The sequence below is a fragment of the Alternaria novae-zelandiae genome (genome assembly GCF_023758075.1).
Source record: "Alternaria novae-zelandiae strain BMP 2774 chromosome Unknown scaffold_7, whole genome shotgun sequence".
Lineage (NCBI taxonomy): Eukaryota > Fungi > Ascomycota > Dothideomycetes > Pleosporales > Pleosporaceae > Alternaria > Alternaria novae-zelandiae.
The window spans coordinates 1,445,458-1,466,370 of record NW_026056967.1 but is presented as its reverse complement, the minus strand read 5'-3'; the positions used below and the strand labels follow the sequence as shown (position 1 = coordinate 1,466,370).

The 20,913-nt window shown below is 51.6% G+C and overlaps 4 protein-coding genes across 4 annotated transcripts; 2 read left to right on the top strand and 2 right to left on the bottom strand.

Annotated features, from left to right (window-relative positions):
* Positions 1-1,569: 1,569 nt before the first annotated feature.
* J4E88_004492 (uncharacterized protein) lies at positions 1,570-2,370 on the top strand (the record flags this gene model as incomplete). The annotated part of the gene is made up of 1 exon (XM_049398137.1): positions 1,570-2,370. One exon carries the CDS (start codon positions 1,570-1,572, stop codon positions 2,368-2,370), a length of 801 nt encoding a protein of 266 aa, XP_049256582.1.
* Positions 2,371-6,556: 4,186 nt separating this feature from the next.
* On the top strand, positions 6,557-11,026 carry J4E88_004491 (uncharacterized protein; the record flags this gene model as incomplete). The annotated part of the gene is made up of 3 exons (XM_049398136.1): positions 6,557-9,258; positions 9,312-9,404; positions 9,463-11,026. 3 exons carry the CDS (start codon positions 6,557-6,559, stop codon positions 11,024-11,026), a joined length of 4,359 nt encoding a protein of 1,452 aa, XP_049256581.1.
* A 1,204-nt stretch (positions 11,027-12,230) lies between these two features.
* Positions 12,231-18,123, bottom strand: J4E88_004490 (uncharacterized protein; the record flags this gene model as incomplete). Its single annotated transcript, XM_049398135.1, has 2 exons — positions 12,231-17,540; positions 17,587-18,123. The coding sequence occupies 2 exons, from the start codon at positions 18,121-18,123 to the stop codon at positions 12,231-12,233; spliced, it is 5,847 nt and encodes a 1,948-aa protein (XP_049256580.1).
* A 1,811-nt stretch (positions 18,124-19,934) lies between these two features.
* J4E88_004489 (uncharacterized protein) lies at positions 19,935-20,881 on the bottom strand (the record flags this gene model as incomplete). The annotated part of the gene is made up of 2 exons (XM_049398134.1): positions 19,935-20,714; positions 20,768-20,881. The coding sequence occupies 2 exons, from the start codon at positions 20,879-20,881 to the stop codon at positions 19,935-19,937; spliced, it is 894 nt and encodes a 297-aa protein (XP_049256579.1).
* Positions 20,882-20,913: the final 32 nt, after the last annotated feature.

Here is a 20,913-nt window from a genome sequence, read left to right as displayed (position 1 = left end):
AGTTATCTACTACTTATAAGGCTACGCTATAAGTTAATAGACTATAATAAGATTTATATAAATATTAATAATAATATAGTAATTAACCTATTTATAAATAGATATAATAAAAACGCTATTAGTTTTAGAGCTATAAAGATAACGTAGAGTACTAGCTTTAGTAAAGAACTTATAGTAGAGGCTAAATTCTAAAACTAGCTACTTACTAATATAGAAGATAGTAGAGGCCTTACTAATATATATAGAAAGGCGTATATAAAGCTATATAGTTAAGTTATACTTATATAAAGCTATAGCGTAATTATATAAATAAAGAAGTATAACTATACTAAAATATAAATATAACTCTATAAGTTTTATAATATATTAAAGAGAAAATAATATATATATTTTTAAAAAGGTAGAAGTAATATTATACTTAGTAGTAGAATACTTAGAACTATAATAGTTTTACTAAGTAAAATATAAGTAATTTATAAGTTTAGTTAAATACTACTAAAACTAACGTAGGCGCGTAATAAGTAAGCTAGAGTAAAAGCTTATAATTTAGAGTAAGCTAGAATCTTATAGTTAATATAAAAGATTTAGAATAGTTAAAATAGCGCTAGTTTTACTAGATAGAATATTAGTAATTTACGTATTTAAGTAAGAACTAGTAGAACTAATATAGGCGCGTAATAGATAAGCTAAAGTAAAAGCTTATAATTTAGAGTAGGCTAAAACTTTATAGTTAATATAAAATAGTATAGAAAAAGTAGAATAATAGTAGTTTTACTAGGTAGAACTTAGGTAATTACTAGAACTAAAACTTAAGAAATTTTTTCTAATATAGACTCTAAGAGTCTATTACGCTAGCTTTATAAAGTTTTTTAGCACTATACGTTAAGCTATATTTTAATTTTATTTTTAGCTTACTTCTAGTACAATAGTAGTATTAGATAATTAGTAGCTATATTATTATTTTTACTATTTTAGTTTCTTTTAGAAACTAAGCTATAATTTATAAAGTAGTTATCTTAGATAAATTTAAATATTTTAAGTATATAGCTAGTAATTATATATAGAAAGATTTTTATTTACTAGTATAAATATTAATTTATATAAAGTCTTTCTCTTAGTAAAGCTTTAAATAATATTACTTATTAGTTTATATATAAGCTTTAGTAGTAATAGTAATATATATTATATATATTAGAACTTTAGAATTAAAAGTTCTTAGAGTAGTTCTAAGATAACTTAGAAGCTAGATGTCTTTTAATTTTCTTTTACTAAATAAAGCTTATTAAGATATATATAAGCTACTATAGCTAACTGTATAAAGCTATTAGTCTATAAATTACTATAACTTATTATTGTAATTTGTACTAAGAAGAGTAAAAAGATCTATCTCTAAGAAGGGTTAGAGACGTGCGATTTTCTAATATTGCTATGCGTGTAAGTTTAGCCTAAGTTGGTCCTGCGCCGCAACCTGCAGCCTAATCGCGGGCTACTATAGTTAGCATAAGCTACAAAGGCAGGTCGTCTCGGCGTCCCGCGCTTCCTGGTAACCTTCAACCTACACATGCCGACATGTCTAGAGGTATTCTTGAACCAACGGACAGCGCAAAACCACCGGCTTACGAAGTCTATCGCGACGCGCAGCAGCCCATCGGTCTCAGTCTCGATGCCCAGCGTCTAAAGTGGGCGCTCGACGGCCCATTGAACCGCGCGATCGAGGTCATGCAGGCCATCAATTACGATCCCAACATCGCGACAGAGCCATATTGTGACAAGACAGCCTCGAATACCACCTGGCATCCGGTATCTCAATCGCCCCTCACCGAACCCAAAACTTCCTCCGTCATCGTTCACATTGACATTCTCGAAGACTGGGAGTTCCAGTGGCTCGAAATGCACCGCTTTTGTCATGATCCTGAGGACAATGGAGAGGACCCCGATGAGTTTCTCTTTGGGGAGCTTCAAGATTACGATTCGGACTCAGACGAGGTGGAGGAACCGCATCTATTAAGGTGTTGTCGCGCTGATCGGCCACGGAAGAGGGGTGAGACGCTCCTCGTCAAGGCCAGTGGCGCGTTCCTTACCATTCACGACTACGTCTTAGCGGTACACCCCTGGTTGCTAGGCCGACGTGAAGACATCTTTGGGGCAGAGGGGGACTTGAAGAAGAATGAGCCTCTGGCGGCAGACACCAAGTTGATGATTAGCTATGGTTTGCCGGACCAAGTGAACTTCGAAACAGTGGAAGATTGGCGAAAGAGCATGTCAGTAGATACTGTGAAGATTGACTCCACGGACTGGCGCTCCTCCGTCTTTCAGCGGCCTCTCGATTGGTCATTTATGGACGGATTCAACGGACCGGCCCCGTCGTAATATACCCCATGGATACAGGTGCACATGGAGAGCGCAGTGGGAAGTATTGTGTCGAGCGAGGTTTGTTTAATTTGCTTAATAGAAAACGATAGGATCAAGTGTGTGGTAAATCACATAAGAGCTGCGATCAACACGCTTGCATTGAGACAGTGTTTTCAAGTACTAGGCTGGCGGAGCTACAATCAGCCTCTTGCTACCTAATCCATTCTTGCATTCATCGTACATCAAGCTACCGGAGCCCTTACAATCTTGACGATAATATCTTGATGTTTTGCGCCTGAGGCCTTGTAAGTAGGAGTGCTGTATGCCGGGTCCTTGTCATCAACTGTGACCCCCATCATACCGCCTCCAGACCCGCACGCTCCCAGCAAAGACTCTGCCATCTGAGCGGATGTCGCCTGTGCACCACCGTCGATAGTGCGAGCAAGGTCATAATAGGTGACCGAGGAGTTGGTGCGTGGTTTAGTGTGTTTGGCGAGCACAAGCACGGTCCCGGCGTCGGCTATTGGTAATCCCCACTCCGAGCAGTCAAACTCGGGCGGCATTGTCCATAGTGGGTTGTTGCTGTTTTCCGCCAGAAATCGCAAGTACGACGCGGCGTATGCGATGTCGGCCTCGTCGATGTTTTGCGCCTCACCACCGCCAATCCCGTAGCAGATACGGCCGTTGGTTTCGCCGCAAGTTCTCTTTTGAATTGTGGCTTTTGTTCCCCCTCTCAAGTTCGGTACGGTATCTCGAGAGCTTCTAGATTTGTGGCTGGACCCTAGAGCGGGAAAGATAGAAAGAAGGAGGAGTCCGAGTATCTGCATGACTGCGCTGGCGGTTCAAGAGAGTGAGTTTGCAGTGATGTTATGAATGTCACGATATTCGAGGAACTGCTGAACTGGCTTGATCAGAAACAGGTTCCTCGCAGCGGATGTTTCAACCCTCGAGATGAGTGCACAAATGACATTAGCCTCAAATACATGCACATAGCCTTAATGTATGCAAATAGCCTCTATATTAGTGATCTCGTGTCTGCACGTCGATACCAAGCGTGATCGTAATCACGGTCAATTACCTAGGTACCACGTCGCTTGCCGGATGCAACCCTAACTGTGTCATCAACCGCTACCACAACCATTCATCAGCACAGAGACCTCCCTGAGGTTGAACCCTTCATCTTTTATCCATTATCATTTGATCAGTACAATTAATAGCAATGCATCGTGGCTCGGTAGCAGTGCGGGACAATCCTACGACAACATGATTATATTGCGATACGCAGGGGCAACACTGCCGTGCGTTACACGACGTAGACTTTAGGCTATGTTGGATGCAGCATTCTGTCGATCGCTCAACGGTTTTAGTACCGAGCTTCACAGAGGCTTACCCGAATCCACAGTGCGCATGCCACTGGTGTCCCGACGACCGCCCGATATTGAGGCAGACGAGTTTGTAGGGGAGTGCACCTACTGGCATGTTTCTACCAGTCCATGTAGCTCAGCGCATCGTTCAACAAGCACTAACTTCTCACCTCATTCAGTCCAAAGAGTCACGTCGCTCTGTCCTCAAAAATGTCTTCTTTCAGAAGGCAGACAGTGTTCACCATTCTTTTCACGTTGGCATTCTTCCCAACCGAATCGATCGCTGATGATTGCCGACCCGTTACGTGGTCCAACGATGCAAAGATTGCTCGTTTTGCAGAGATGACAGGGACTGCTACGCTGTCGACACCAATCACGAGTCCTGTGAGGAACACTGGCGGCAGAATCAGGATTCTGGAAGTGAAGCCTGGCGAACTCAATTGTCGAGCTTGGGCCAGAACCCACGAGCATGTCAACTATTATACTTGCACAGAAATCTGCGACAAGTATCAAATCACGACCGACTATTTCTTCTGGTTGAACCCAACGCTGAAGACGGATTGCTCGGATATTCAGCCAAGATCGAGGTACTGTTACGATGGCTGTAAGTCTTCAATTACATACTCGTTCGAGCAAGATCAAGGTGCCAAGAATTGACACGAAAGATGCTAGATATCGAGCCTGTGAGGGCCTTGGATGGTCTTTGCGGCCCAAAGCACAACAATGCAACCTGTCTTGGGACCGAATTTCCGTGCTGCAATGCCAATACATTCACTTGCGGCGCATCTGAGTAAGAATCTTAGCAGAAACAGAAGTAGGAAAATCGAACTCAGCCTGACAATCATCTAGGGAGGATTGCGCTGATGGCACGTGTTACGAGGGCGGCTGCTTGGGGGACAAAACATACAGCACCGACGGTACCTGCGGTTTTGCACACAGGGATCGGCTTTGCGCAGGAAAATGGGGAAATTGTTGCAACCTTGACGGCAAGTGCGGCGATGGTGCATCTTTTTGCAATTTTGATTCTTGTCAGTCAGGGAACTGTACGCGTGCATCCCCCACTGCGACTATCCCGTTACCATGGCAGACTGGGACTACACCGGATGGTAGCTGTGGAGGCCCAAACAAATACACTTGCAACGTGGTTTATGGGGGCTGCTGCAACAAGAATGGTCAATGTGGGATACTTCCGGCTGACTGCGGTGCCGGCTGGTGAGTCTCCCTTCCGAACTCCATGAGACCCGCCCAGAATTCGTGTTAGCTGAAACTGACATCAACAAACACGTAGTCAACCTCAATTTGGGCAATGCGGCTCTGCACCGTCAACGAGTGTAGTCAACTTGCGTTCATCCTCGTCCTGAGGCAGAGCATCTTCTACTTCGACTTGTCACTGGAGAGCTTTGACCTACTTGGGGTAGCATGGCGAATTTCATTAAGCGTTGTGTCCGCTTCAAGGTGGACCAAACAGCATGAATTATGTTTTCATCGTATTCTGCAACATTTGGTGCTCTGCTTGCTTTAGAACGTTTTGGTTCCACAGTAACGTGGTGAAGCCGCGCAGCCACGTCCTACGCATGGCTCCATCCTGACTCTTGCACGCTCAATATGCATTCGCCCTTGTCTATTGGCATTCAAATCTCTGCTGCATCTGTCTAAGAAACATGGGGGTACAAGCTTTGATCCAAATGACGTGTAACATATAGTTCATTTGCGCAACAATTTGGTGGCTGCGTTTGCTCGTCTGGATGTACAAGAAATTATCAATGCTTGGGCTTCGGACACTCTACTTACAATCTTCTCATAAGCAATGAGTAGGGATACCTTGGGTATCGATTGAAAGGTATATTGCCAATCTACCTGGCAGATGTCTATGAGTCTGGTACACTGTTGAGCAAGGACTTTGGCTAAACTCTAGTCTTACAAAGTCGAAAATCAAGGTGGTGTAGGGCCATACGACGGCTTCCACGGGTCAAATGTACTTCATTCGCTCCCAGTGTAGTCTCCTGCGCGATAGCTTCTCTGGTCGCTACACAGTATTGTCCTTATTACCTAAGGTGGATATACCGCTCAGGAAACAACATTGCACCCTGAGAAGAGAGCTCTCTGCTCCTCATTGTCATCCCAAGAATGGCTTCATTGTATTTCTTGACGTGTCTTCTGGCCTTTCAAGGTGTGCTACTGGGACGTCTGGCCCTCGCTCAGCTCGACCAGGATTACAATGTCAGGCGGGTGATCGATCCGATTACCAACAACTTCGTGGATGGATACTTCTAGTGAGTTTGGGATGACATTAGAGAGCTTGAAACTCGGCGACTAACGAGAGACTATGCAGCCGTCCCAATCCGAATGCGGCGGAGCAGCGCGTCATCGATGTCTCGCCAAAACAAGTGGTGCTAGTATATAACTGCAACTATTTGAGAGACATCTGCGAGAATGCCATGAACTGGTATAGCATTTCACCACGAGCACAAACTGGTAGTACCAGTACACGTCGAACTCGTTTGCCAAACAGCGTTTTCGGCTATGACTTCAACACTGGCAAGAGAGCCAGATTCCGGTCATACCAGCGTCGATCACAATCCTGCCCTGGATCTTGGAAAAACATTCATCCTTGCCCCGAGACGAGCCAGCGAGACGTAATGCGAAACGACGGTGTGTGGTGGCACAAAGATTTGGAGCCTGGCACTTCTATCAATCAGATTAGGAACCATCGCGTGGGCGCAATCACAACACTTTCCAAAATGCGGTACACGTGCGATGAATTTCCACCAGCTACATGGGTAGAGGGCGGAGGGGATCGCAGCGATCCTAACGTAGCATCACAGACACGCTGTGCTGCCATGAGTTGTGCACGAGGATGTAAAGCCGAACAGAATTGGCAGGCCGATGCGCATGGTAAGCTACAGCGTCAGCTCAAATCCATCATCGAAAAGCAGAGACGGGATTCTGGTTTCCGTCTACATTCCACGTATCAGAGCAAGGATAACGTAGCATTCTTCCACTTCAGAGCCATCAATTCGGCGGACGGCGTCGCAGCAAGGGTCTGGACGTTTGACGACCCAGCCGGTAATGTGCGTTCTGACGAGAGAGTCGTCAACCAGCAAAGACGAGATGCACCCGAGACACACTATGCAAACATTTCAAGCCATTTGTTTGGCTCGAGACAAGGACTGGACATGGATCGTATTCAAGAGCTGATTGACGCTGGTCTTGGTAGCCAGTACATCGTCCCAGCAAATGACTCCGACGGTTACGACTCATGGTCCGATGCGGATCTGACCTGCACGACGATCCCAATGTCTCACATGAACTCCACTCGCTGGATGGATGAGGAGGACGATGACGATGACGACATCTTCGACGAGCATTACGATATCGATGAAGAGAGTGAGATGGAACGACTTGAATCTCGTGAAGAGTCTACAAATGTTCAAACTGAGCCCCGCAACGAACAGGTGTCTCCATCGTACCCCATAATCGCACGACAATCTGACACTAGAGCCATCTCCGGATCTGATGTCACTCCTCTCTTGACCAACGCCTCACTGTCCGACCTGGAAAAAGCGCGAATCATCGTTGAGAAGGCTATCGCGGAGTCTTCCAAGCTCAACCAAGCCCGATTGTTGAACCCTATGCGAAACAACTATGGGCTGAAGCCTGGCACTTTCACCGGGCAGTCAAAGGCCAAGCGTCATCTACGTGTAAGAGAAGACGGCACACCGGTTCCACCCCTCCTAAACATTACCGACAGCATCGCGAATGCTGCAGCTCTAGTCGCTGAAGCTGATGCAGTTGGCATACCCGGAAATTTGACAAAGCGCGCTGTGCCTGCCAAGGGCACCTACTGGATGGGCAGTATCGCCAGGAAGGGTACGGTACCATGGGGCGATAACGCGACATACGCAGTATTCCGGAACGTGCTCGACTATGGTGCAGTTGGTAACGGTATTACAGACGACACCAAAGCGTTCAAAGCCGCCATGCTAGACGGTAAACGTTGCGGCAAGGGCTGCAACGGCTCTACCCTCAAGAATGCCATCGTGTATATACCGCCAGGCACGTACCTGATCTCGACTACCATTCCGATGCCATTTGGGACGCAAGTAATTGGAGATGCAAACGATAGACCGACCATTCTGGCATCCAAGTCGTTCATCGGTATGGGAGTGTTGTCGACAGACGAGTACACTGGTGGAGGGACTGGCGCGGACGGTCTAGATGAGGAGTACTACATCAACACGGCAAACTTCTACCGGCAAATTCGCAATGTGATCATCGACGTTAGACAGACCCGTGCTTCACAGAAGGTCTCCTGTTTGCATTACCAGGTTGCTCAGGCCACGAGCACCCAGAACGTGCTCCTGATCGCTGGCCCGACACAGAATGGCATGTACGCTGAGAATGGCAGCGGTGGGCAGATATCAGATATAACCTTCCAAGGTGGAGCTATTGGTCTATATGGTGGCAGTCAGCAGTTCACAGCGCAGCGCTTGAAGTTCGAGGGCTGCACGATCGGTGTCCATCTCATCTGGGATTGGGGTTGGGTCTGGAAGTCCATTACCATGAACAACGTCGGTACCGGTTTCAAACTTGTACCCGACAGTACTTCTGGTGCAGCGGCGGGCAACATTGGCTCAGCGTCTTTCCTCGACTCATCTTTCAACAATGTAAAGACAGTGGTACAAATTTCACCTCCCACTTCGACGGTCGGGTCAGGCAGTACCGGTCTCATCCTCGAAAATATCAAGCTTTCAGGCGTGGGTACTACCGTCGCCGATACAGGAGGAAAGACAATATTGGCCGGATCCTCATCCAAGATCGACGAATGGGCCATGGGCCCAGTCTACAAAGGCTCGGCTGATATGAAAGACCGCAAGTTCACCACGGGAGAGAAGGTCGGAAGTTTCCGTCGTCATTCAACACTTGTCGATAACGATGGGGCGTACTTTGAGCGTCCCAGGCCTCAGTACGAAGACCGTCCAGTGGGCGACTTCGTGCACATCAAGGACCTTGGAGCCAAAGGCGACGGTATCACTGACGACACGGCGGCGTTCCAAGCTGCACTGTATGCGAGTCTGGGAAGAATACTTTTTGTAGATGCTGGCTCTTACATACTCACGTCGACAGTGACGGTTCCCAGTGGCTCCAAGATTGTTGGCGAAACATGGTCTCAGTTGGTTGCTTCCGGGTCTTACTTCGAAGATGCGCTCCATCCCAAGGTGCTGCTCAAGGTCGGTACCAACGGCCAAGTAGGAGATGTAGAGATGCAGGACCTGTTCTTCACCACAGTCGGGGCAACGGCTGGAGCCATCCTGGTCGAGTGGAATCTGAAAGCATCGAGCGCTGGATCGGCTGCGCTATGGGATTGCCACGCACGTGTTGGAGGCGCCACCGGGACCAAGTTGACGCCAAAGGAATGCCCACCAGTCACCAGTGGTGTTGATCAAGGCTGCAGTGCCGCGAGCTTGATGTTTCACCTGACGTCGTCTGGCTCCGCGTATCTCGAAAACGCGTGGTTCTGGGTCGCAGATCACATGATTGAGTAAGTACGACCTGTTTTCCCTCGGCCAGTGCCTTTGGCTAACCCGCCTGCAGTGATCCCGATCTCGAAAGCGGTGCCAATAACATGGTACAAAATTCGGTCTATGTTGCGCGTGGCTTCTTGGCCGAAAGCACCGAGCCGACATGGTAAGCTCAGCTCAATCTCCGCTCTCGCAGTCGTCGCAGTCAGGCTAATCAATACTAGGCTTTACGGTGTTGCATCCGAGCATGCTGTGTTTTATCAGTTCAACTTTCACCGAGCCCAAAACATCTTCGCGGGTTTACTCCAGACAGAGTCACCATACTATCAACCCACGCCATCTCCACCCGCTCCCTTCAAGTCCGCTCTTGGCATCTTTTCAGGTGACCCAACATACGAATGTGCGGCTGGCGATGAGTTCAGTGGGTGTGACGAGTCGTGGGCGATCATAATGCGAGAATCGCAGAATGTCTTCATCGCAAGCGCGGGCCTATACTCGTGGTTTTCGACGTACGCGCAGACCTGCATCGACCAGCAACTATGCCAGAAAGCCCTGCTTTTGCTTGAAAAGAACTTCTCAAATGTCAGGATTCAGCACCTCGTTACCATCGGCGCCAAGTATATGGCAGTCATGGATGGCAAGGGCATACTAGCCAAGGATAATCTCAATGTCGATTCCCACCCCTTCTGGTCGCAGATATCTGTGTTGGATGTCAGCAGCAATGGCTCCATGTACGACGAGTACATCTGGGTAGACCCCAAAATCTGGGACATGGAACAGCCAGCGTTTACTTGCTCACCCCCTTGCAATGTCAAGATTCCCCCGTGGACCCGTGCTACAAGCACACTGAACTATCCACTGATCACGGTCAGCGATGGCGAATGGACGAGCACCATCACGAAGCCGCCCATGACGATATCGGAGTGGGTGTTTGAGCCAGTGACACTGACTGGACAAGCTGTCAACCAGAAGCGCCAGGGCTTCGAGGCTTTTTGGCCCAAACCCGCGACCACACCCCACTGGCCTTCGGTGATCTACGCCGGTCCAGATGGTGATTCTACCACAGTAGGGCCTAAGATATCCTTTCCAAAGCCACCTCAATCTATCGGTCCCAATGCGCAGCCTCCACCGACGGGTAGCTGGCCCAAGAGGCAAATTCAGCCTATCATTGGTCAGATCGAGGAGCCGTTGGTCAAGGAGTGTGGCTTCATAGACTGGGTTTGCTTCACCGAACCATGGATCTTCGGCGATAACAACACCAACTCTGATGGGGATAACGGCGATTTCGACAAAAACTGGGAAGACAGCTGGATCGTATGTCCAATACCGAGCAGTTCCTCGTCTAGTTCGACCTCTTCCAGGACGTCGACGAAAACGACAACAAGTGAAGACCCGCCGGAGCCTACGGCGTCTCCGCGCGAAGGCGATCCAATGCAGAATGAAGTCGACTGTTACGGTGGCCTGGATCAAAAGACGGAGCATACGCGCATGGACAGCGCCATCCACGACTTCTGCATTGCGATAGGTAGCTCGGGTGACGTCTTCAAGGAAAATTACTTCAAGTCGTTAACTTACACATTCTACCACAGCACGGGAACCGGTGTCAAAATCCTCATATCGCTCAGCGTCGACCCAGGCTGCCAGTTCAAGTATGACTACGACTTGTGCCACAAATACCTGGAGGTTCCTGTCAACAGCTGTCAATGTGGGGGTGTGAACGGAAAGCAGGGTGGGTTTCTGAATAACGACTGCTACGAGTGGAGGATTGATCCGCAAACGACGTTCTAATCGCAAAGCTCCGTTCTCTAGCCAATTGCTCTGTCGCGAGCTTGTAACATGGGCTGTCTATGTTTCCTTTGTAGTATGCAATAGTCGATAGTTAACGAGGTATTGAAGCCGTACGGGTATTCGAATCGATCGCCTGCGCGCAATCGCTGGTCGAGGGGCGCATGTCCTCATACGAAAAGCGACGGTTCGTACCTATGTCGTGCCCAGCGATACGTGCTCGTGCCATTCCTGCCGTCTGTGCTCTGCCATTGGCTCATCGCATCATCCACATGCGCGACTATCTGCGATTTGGCTCTACTCGAACTCTTCATCAAGGTAGGGAGTCGTAACTTCTTTCTGAGGTTGCCTGCACCAGACAATTCTTCAAAAAGAGTGCAGCGCGGGAGTAAGTAGAGATGATCCGTAATATCCCGCGAACCCCTCGAGCATGGGCCGACCGCACTAGCTGGTAGTACCTGTAGCGAGGCTGTAGACGGTTTCTCAGTTGTGCAAATCGAGATCGGTGTGTGCAGGAACCCCAGCGAATCCATGTGCCATCATCCTCCATGGGTCTGGGTGAAACTGCGGTCTTCTTCAGCGAATAGTGTTTACAATCTCAAGAGAGAGCCGGCTTACTTCGTTTCGGGCATGGTCGCAGCGCCGAGATAGGCATGTTTCCGGTGAGCGAGAAGACTTCAGTAAATGATCTTGTGTACAAGGTGATCTCCATTCAGCTATTTACGGCTGTTATATCGGTGATTCTCTAACCCGGAAGTACAAAAGTTTTACAAACTTCAATACGATAATAGTACACCTGTTACAGGCAGCAGCCAAAGAAGAAGCGAGCGACAGTCTGGATCCAACGAGCACTTCGTGTGTGGACTGGGTAACAACTTCAGTAAAGGAATGACAAAAGTGCCTCCTCCCAAGGCACATGATAGGAACTCAAAAAACGTCCAAGCTGTGTTAAAGAGAAGAAGATGTTGACTATATGGACATTGCTTGGAAAACAAGGGCTCTCAAAACGACACGCAGTCGCGTAGCAGCGAAAGTTGGACAGCGCGAAGAGACAAAGGAACTGTGTCGAGTGCTTCCTAAACTCGCTGCCATTGGCGCACCTCCCGGTAGGAACACCGCCAACGCCATGCTGCGAAAGACGTGCTTAAAATGTAATATCAAGTGCGCAATTTAATGAATATGTGCGGGACAGCTGCCACGATGCTGCCTAGGGGTCCACTGGACTGTTCGCTCGGAGGGTTGGGTCTGGGTCGGGTGTCGTGGCAGGCTTTGCTTTGGGCGTGGGATCCGGATCCGGACTAATCGCGTCCTTCTGCGCCTTGGGAGTTTCGATGACAAAGTCAGTCACATCATCGCCGGGTTCTTCGGGAAAGAGGACTGGCGGTGTGAGCGACGTAGGCGCGACTGCAGGTACGTCAAGGCTACCCTCATATTCCTCTGCCGCACGCTCCTCTGTGATCATTGGAGGCGGAGAAGAAGGTAGGGTTGAATCTGGCTGACCAGGGTCTTCGACAGAGATGACGCTGCCTCTGCTGTTCGTTCGCATCATCTCAATTCCAAGTTTCGACGTAGACTTTGGTCTTGACCTTGGACTCCGAGTGCGGACTGGAGCATGACCCAGCTCGTCGTCTTCATCGTCCCCAGACTCTGCCGATTCGTGTTTGCGGGTCTCCAGAATGCGACGTTTGGCACCGACTTGCTCTGTCGATCTCTGGCGGCGGATCGTTGCCTCCTCGAGAACGGCTGGCGCGGAGTCCCCGTGGGGCAGGTCAGGTGCACCAACACGATTGGGAACAGCTGCTTTCGCATCGGCACTAGCTGCATCGTCGCAAATCCCTAAGCCACTCATAGCTCGTGCGATGTCGCGCTCCCGCCAATCGTCGGCGTTGTGGATTCTAACTGGCATATCCTCGCCTGCACGACTGTCGTTGTCACCGAAGAAGCTAGAACTAATAGAGTCTTCGCGGCTCGAACCTCGGTAACTGGCAGAAGGGACGGGTGGGTATCCTGAAGAATTCGAGGTCGTGGGGCTGTCCTCCTGACGCGAAGACTCTTGTCGAAGCCCGGAGGGCATCATCGATGGATACAACTGGTTCGGCGTCCAGCCTGGCGGGGGTGCTTTCCATTGACACAGTCTGCTCAACGTGTCTGTAAGCTTCGCCACAGTAGGAGGCTTTTCGATAAGCGCATCGAAATAGTGAGGCGCCTGCAGCTCCTTCAGGTATCCAGTAACAGCGACAATCGGAGTATGCGTATTGGCGTTCTTGGTGTCTCGGATCATGCGAGCGACATCTGCACCATTGACCTGAGGAAGGCGGAACTCCATCATGATCACATCAAATTTGACCTCGCCCATCGCATATCGTATAGCTTCTGAGCCATTGGTAACGGTCAAAGTGCGGCAGCGCAACTTCTCGAGCAGCTTCTCCATGACAAGCCGTGACACTGGGTGGTCCTCGCAAATCAATACGTCTAATGGCCGGAAGAAAGGACCGTCGCCAAAGCTGATTTGCGAGAGTCTTCGAGAACTCTGACGTCGTCGCTGGACACGAAGCAGCGCTTTCGCACGAGAGTCTTCCGTGTCCGACGACGATGGAGACACATCAAGCACTTGACTCCGGCGCTTGTAGTGCCCAGGTAAGAGATCGCGCACAACATCGTCCTCTTGCGACCCAAGCGTTTGGGACCGAGCACGTGGTGAAGAAGCATTGGTCTGTGCCGATGACTGGCGTTGTCCAGTGACGGGCTTCTCTTGAGAAGCCACGGGAGGTGCCGATGGCGTCTTTGAAAGCCTGTTTGGTGAGACAGCTTCTGGCGATGGTCGCAAGCCTGACACACGGGAAGGATCGAAAAAGCTTCCAGGTTGTAGCGAGGATGGGTTGCTAGTCGAATGCGACAACGTAGACGAGCTACTAGACGTCTTGCGTCGGTCATGTTGTCCCGTGCTGAACTGTACGAGCAGAGGAGATGAGGGCTGCGAACCACGACTTGGCGAGGAATGTGGCCCGCTCATTGAAGGAGAAGAAGGTCGTCCGGTGGCTCTATTGGAGGATAGCGTACGTTTGAGTGGGCCGGGTAGCATCGGGCTGTTCTCCAGCGATGGCGAAGGCGACGTGACACTGGGCGACTGCAGTGGGGGTGCGGGCTTGTTTTGTGGAAGCATAGCTTCTGCACGCAACTTCTGGATGACGTCCTTGTTTGCCTTCTCCAGAACAGGCAAGTTCTTGTAACTGAAATTACCAAAGTCGTCAGTTGCCATTGGTTCACTGAGTCTCCTAGACCGGCCTTCCCGCACATGAGCTGGGATATGGAGAGGGATCAGTCCTCGCTTCATAGTCGAAACAGTCACCTGGGAGCGTACTCTAGACAACGCATCGTGTGGTCGGTCAGGATAATCGGTACTTGGGGTTCCGGCTGGTGTAGTAGCTTGGTCTTCAAACTCAGGACTGAAGTTTGCCATGGCGGCTCCTCTGGTGTCGAAATATTCCGTGTCCTCTGGGTTTTCAGGAGCAGGTATGAAGGATGCTTCGTCATCCCGCAAGGTCTCCCAGTTGACATCCGCAAACCACGGATGGCTGCGGATTTCCTCTCCACCACTGGCGTATTTGTCGTCCTTATTCGCTCCAAGACGGTGTGCAGGATCAGAGCACATCAACCGATTCATCAGATCCTTCGCATCGTCTGATATATCGTAGAGCTCATCATCATCCTCTGGCCAGTCGATTCTACGCGCGAGAATGTTTTGGAACACCTCATCGGGCGTATCAGCGTGGAAAGGAGGATATCCGTACAAAGATTCGAAGAGGATGCAGCCTAAAGACCACCAATCGCTGACTTCATCCTGCCCATTACCAGCGATAGTTTCAGGGGCAAGATAGTCCGGTGTCCCGACGAATTTGCGGTCGCTATCTTCTGGGTCGAACAGAGCCATGGGTGGTGGTGGCATTGCTGACGACGAAGGCGCCAACGCACTATTTTGAGCTACTGCAGAGTGACTCAGAGAATGTGTAGCAGGGTAGAGGTCGGGAGAACCATCGTCGCTGTAGGCCTCCTCTTCTATCGGTGACCGTCCACGAGGCTGACCAAAGGAATCGTCAGCTATACTGAAGCGACGGAACATGGCTTGCAGCGCATCACTGTCTTGGCTGTCGCTCCGAGTGCCCGAAGTCCGCCTTGAAGGCTCACGGCTTTGTTGGGAACCGTCCCGATTGAGGCTAAAGTACGACGGTTGACCGATGTCTCCAGCGAGAGCAGGTGTCATGGATGGCGTCTGTGAAGGCGAGTGGTTCAAGTCAAAGGATGCAGATCGTGAAGAGCCTACAGACGTAGCGCGATGGAATGGGCCGGTCTTGAGCAGGTCCGGCGCAGGCTCGACAGACTTGAGTGCACGTTTCTGTCGGCCAATCATACCCATCCGCGATAAACCGAAATCAGTCAGTTTTAGATGACCCTTGCCATCGATGAGCAGGTTGTCCGGTTTGAGATCGCGGTGGACAATGCTCCGACTGTGCAAGTGTTCGACACCAAGTACCACCTCAGCGAGATACTTCTTCGCCCAGTCTTCTGGTAAAGCACCCAGGACCTTAATGAGCGAGGCGCAATCGCCACCGTTCAAATATTCCATGACGAGATAGAGATAGTCCTTGCTAGAAAAGGTCCAATACAGCTTGGCAACAAAATCACTCTCGCCTTGCCACATCATGATAGCTCGCTCAGCCTTCACGTTGGTGACCTGATTCTTGGCTACCATGTCGGCCTTCTTCAAGACTTTGATAGCGTAGTATTCTCCAGTGGACTTCTTCTTGGCTAGGTAAACGCTTCCGAAAGCGCCTTTGCTGATGGGTTTGATGATCTCGAAATCCTTTATTGACGGAGGAACTGCGCGTGGCTGTGGCTGAGTGGTAGGAATCAAACGAGGAGAGACGGGTCTTGGACCGTCTGAACCAGCAGTAGAAGACTGTCTCCGGTGGTGGTTTAGAGCATGCACCATTGCTGGCGAAGAGAATTCGGTAGTCGGCAAGATTGGCGACGTAATTGGTGATTGTAAGGCCTCCATGCCACTAGGCAGGCGCGGCTTGTTTGTTCGCAGAGGTGAAGATGGCGGAGGTATCATTGAACGGGCAGGCGAATGTTGTCGACTAGACATGACACTCGGCAAGATCAGACTCTTGCGTTTGCGTTCACGTGAACTCGCTACCCTACTGAGTCCTACGTCGGATGTCGCTGGTGAATCAGCTCGGCGAGGGCCAGATAGCACGGATGAACGCATGCTGGTATCACTCTCAGCACCAGCATCGCTCTCGAAATGCATGGATTGGCGCTTGCTGTGGGTCGCTATACTGATGGCGCCCGCGTGCGACCGCGGTGTTTGACAACCCCCTTTAGGACTGCTAGATCGATTTGAACCGGCTACAGAAGACTCACGCCGTCCGACTCGTGCTGGTAACGAGGCGTCAGAAGTGTTACGGAGAGCTTGTGCCATGGAAGAAGGCGCATCGAAAGATCCAGGGAATATGCCTTCTTCGCCGGGAGCTGTATCGGTGTCATTGGCGTCGGATTGAACCTCTTCTTCGGGTCGCTCGTCTTCGGAGGAGCTGTCCTCACCGGCAGCGATACGAGCAGCTTTCAGGATCGCGGCTTCGATGCATTCTTGAACCAAGATGTCGAATTCAATGCGTAGTCGTTCAGAGTACTCTAGCACCCTCCTATGGCGAGTGACTGCATCGATCTTTGCCCTGGCAAGCCTGCTGGTATCTTCACACAACAGCTTCAGGCCCTCGGTGTGGTCGACCGAGCCTGTGGTAGGCGATTGCCATTGGAGGACTTGCGAGATGCGGTTCTCCGACTGTGGCGATTGTGTGCGAATCTCCGTGGCTGCTTGACCACGCCCATTGTCCTTGACTGCTGGTGTGTTGATCTCAAGTGCGGTGTCACACAAGTCCAGAACAAGCTCAACGATGCGGGCTAAAGGTCTGCGGACAGCAAATGATCGCGCGCGGTGATGACCAAAACCAGACGAGCGCTCCGAGCGTTCGCGTGATCTCGACGGCGGCGAAGCAGGAGAGTTGCGTCCAGAGGGTGTGCCAGACGATGGCGTCGATGTTGCGTGAATGATGAGGCCCTTGTACTCGGCGGGCTGAATTGGCTGTACCGAGTCCACTGCCGCAGCTCTTGAACGCTGGCTGTGAGACTCGAGTGTATCGAGGACCTTGACGATGGCATTGCGGTGCTCAGCAAGAGTCTCTTGTGCCATCTGTACATCCATTTCCGCACGGTGCTCTTGTAGACACAGTTCAGAGTGCTTCTCGAACCACCAAGGTGTGATTTGCCGTTCGCAGATTCGGCAGAGTACCGGTAGCGGCGGTGCGTGTTCGCCCGGGTTGGTTGCGCTTTGCTCGGCGAGGCCAGTGAGGTAATGGGCGAGAACCTCAGCGCCGACCCCGAGAGATTCCACGAGGACTTCCGGGAGGTCGATTGTCACTTCGCGAATGATCGATGGCCGGACCATCCACATAGTCTGTTGCAGTTAGTATAGTCCAAGGTCAGGATGGATCGGGACGTACATGGCTCTCCGCTCCAGTCGTGCGGTCGTATACCATGATTCCTTGAGCCTCGAGATTCAACAGCTGCTCCTCCTCTTCCTCTACGTGGGTAGGCGACATTGGCATTGACTCGGGAGCCTCGGGGGCATGCCTCGGTCGCTGCTTGCGCAGGATGGAATGAGGGCCCAATCGTACGGTGAAACGGGCAATGTGACTCCGGGAGTCGTCTTTCCTAACCGACTCAATCGTCTCGGCGAAACCGTCGGCACCGCCGCATATGATTTCGAGTACAGGCTTGCCCGTGACTTCTTTGGGCAGGGAGCCAATGACGTCGGTCCACGAGGGGCTGACATAGCGGATCTTGCCCTCGAGGTCCAGGTCCATGATGATGTTCAGACTGTGCTCGGCGGCCTCCTTGAGGTCTGCACGCTCGTTGCGCATGTCCTGACTAACGCTGCGCTCCATGTTCTGTCGGTGGCCGCTGGTGCCGACAGCCTCCTGCTTGAGGGCAGTGACTGCGGGCGGGGCCAGCGTCGGGGGTTTCTTCTCGTCGGCCATGGCTGCGGTGGGTGGTGCTATCGTCGCGGGAGCCCGTCGCCGGGGGGGATTGGGCGGGTGCCCGAGGGCTGGCGGGTGCTGAGCTATGCGCAGAGAGCTGCCAGGACCATGGTGGGAAAAAAGCGACGGTCCGGGAGAGTCGGGCGTGCAGCTGGGGAAGGTACGCGTTGACGAGCAGTGCGGTAGTGCTTGCTGACTGCAACGAGAGTGGGTCTCGAAACCGGGATGAGGGGACTAGACGAGCTGCATGGTAGTGCGAGCGTGCGAGAGGGCGAGGGGAGCAATTGGGGGGTGTAATGAGCGTCGCGGGCTGGGGATGGATGAGGGCGGTGGGCAGCAGGCGGCGGCCGTGGCAGTCGTCGCCGTCGTGGTGGTGGACGGGCGAGAGGGGTACACAATGGGCGTCGTCTCAGCCGGCAGCACAAGGCGTCGGCAGAAAGGCGTTGACAAAAAAGAAAGCACGCCAGGCGGGCGGATGAGCAGCTGCACGCATGGGATGGGCCTCGTCGGCACGCTATCCAGCTGGCAAAAGTCCCCACGCAGCACCCAAGCACGCGTCGAGAGAAAGTCACACGCAAAACAGCCGTGCACTGGTGCGCGCGGAGCTAAAGGGTATGCATGATGCTGGTGTAGGGAGGGTGCATTCACTGGCCCGAGCGCCCGACCGTGACGGCACATCCTGGCCGCCAACACAACGGCAGAACCTCTCGCGGCCTTGTCCAACAACACGGCCACAGTGCTGCGGCATTGGCAATCAATCGCGAATCAATCGAGACGGCCGTTGGCCTGTCGACAAGGCGGGGTACAGCACTGCAGCAATCCTGCCTCTCTGCCCTCATTGTCATGACCTGCCGCAGACTCCCCCTCTACTGACCGCTTCGCTGCATGCTCCCGGTAATCCCTGGACGAGTGCAGGCCGTTGTGCTATTTGCTCGCCCATGTCTTTGGTCAGCTTGGGCAACACGAGACGAACCACGGGCAGCGCACTCCCAGACAGCCTGCGCGCACCTAAACACTATTCTGCAAAACTGCGCTTGTGTGTAATCAGCCCTTAGTGATCGCCAGCCCCTCCCCAAGGCCGGCTGCGACACAGCCAGAGGACGACTAATCCCGTCGGACAATAACTCGAACGGCTGTGCAGCATCGCGAACGCATGTTCACGCCATCATCAGCCGAGCACCATGGCCGCTGCCCCCTCGACAAGACGGCCCAACGTTGCACGACTGCCCTCGTTATTGCGCGCGACAACAGACGAGCCCCTCGCCAGGACCTGCAGCGTCGCCGTGGATACACCACCTGGGGAGACGTGCAGATCGCTCCTGCCCGCCCAATCACACCCTCGTCGCATGCACCTCTGCTCCTTCCCCGTCTTGCCTGGATGCGGCCCAGGCCCGCTACGTCTGCAACTAAGCCCGTCCTGTCGGCGGTCATATAGACGTACACACAGCGGAGCGAACAGCTTGCTATTCCCGCTCCGTACACTTCCTATTCGACCTTCGCCTGGTGAACCACGTCCAGACCTCGACGTTGGATGCATCCAGGCAACTACCTGGGTTTGAGTGCCGCATCACACCCTCACAACACTAGCTCTGCGCTACTGACAATCGCCACCTGGACCACGACGTGCATCGAGTCTGGAGTAATAGAATGGTTTTTGTTGACACAGCACTGCTGCTACATGCTACGGCACCTCCCTATTCACCGACGCCGAATAACGAAGATGACACCCGTGGACGATTGAGTCTGTCACGTGCTCTTCCGAACGTCCGTGAACTCGTGCTTCCAACTTCAGTTGGCAACACTACCATGCTCTAATCGAAGTACACTGCCTCGGGCTTGTGTACGCAAATCTTCCCCGATGCGTCGCTCTTCAACACCACCCTGGGATCCTCTTTGCTTGCCTTGACCTTCTTGCCGTCGACCTGCTTTTCTTCATACAGAACCTCCACAACCTCGCCGTCAACGTAGCCAGGGAGCGAATGCCATTGAACTTTCTGGCCCTTCTTCGGCACACGGGTTATGTCGCCGGCAGCTGCGATAGGCTTATCGTGCTTGTTGACTGTGCTCTTCTGTCTCTTGTTGGCACTGGGAGCCTCTATGTTTGCGCCACGTCCTCGCTTTTGACCTGGATGATCGTCCTGCGGGGGACTCTTGGATTTCCGGCTGCTTTCCAAGAACTTCTGGTATGCCCGTTGATCCTCCTCCATGTGGTCCGGGTCATCCCATTGTGTCGTGCAGTCGGTCTTGCTCTTCTTCTCGATCTTCGTAAAGCCATGCTTCTCGCCGTCTTTGGTAGCGTCTTTCTTCGCTTGTGCAGCTTTCGAGGTGTTGGCGACATGTTGCTTGCCCTCTTTGCCTCCCTCCTGCTTCTTGGCATCTGTCTCCTCCTTCTCCTTCTCGCTCATCTCTTCCCATGCCTTCTTCGGCAGGTAGCGGTGTTCCAAGCCGTTCTTGTCTTTTGCGCTTCCGCTGCCGTCCTTTGTCTGCCACTCTTCTTCCGTCCACTCATCCAGATGCTTCGCTTTCTCGTCCTTCTTGTCTGTGGTATATCCTCCACCGCGTTTCTTGTACTCGGATGCCATCATCTGTGCCTGCAATTGTCTATGTCAGTGGTGCAAAGGACACTCGCACTAGTGGAGCCTACCTTTCTGGCTGACCATTGGCCGGGCTCACCTCCCTTGTCACCAGCTTGGATCTCCTCCTTGACTTCATCACGCAGTTGCGGATCCGTGTATTTGTCGTCGGTCTTGGAAGGCATTTTTGATGAGACTGAACGAAGAGCAAGTCTGA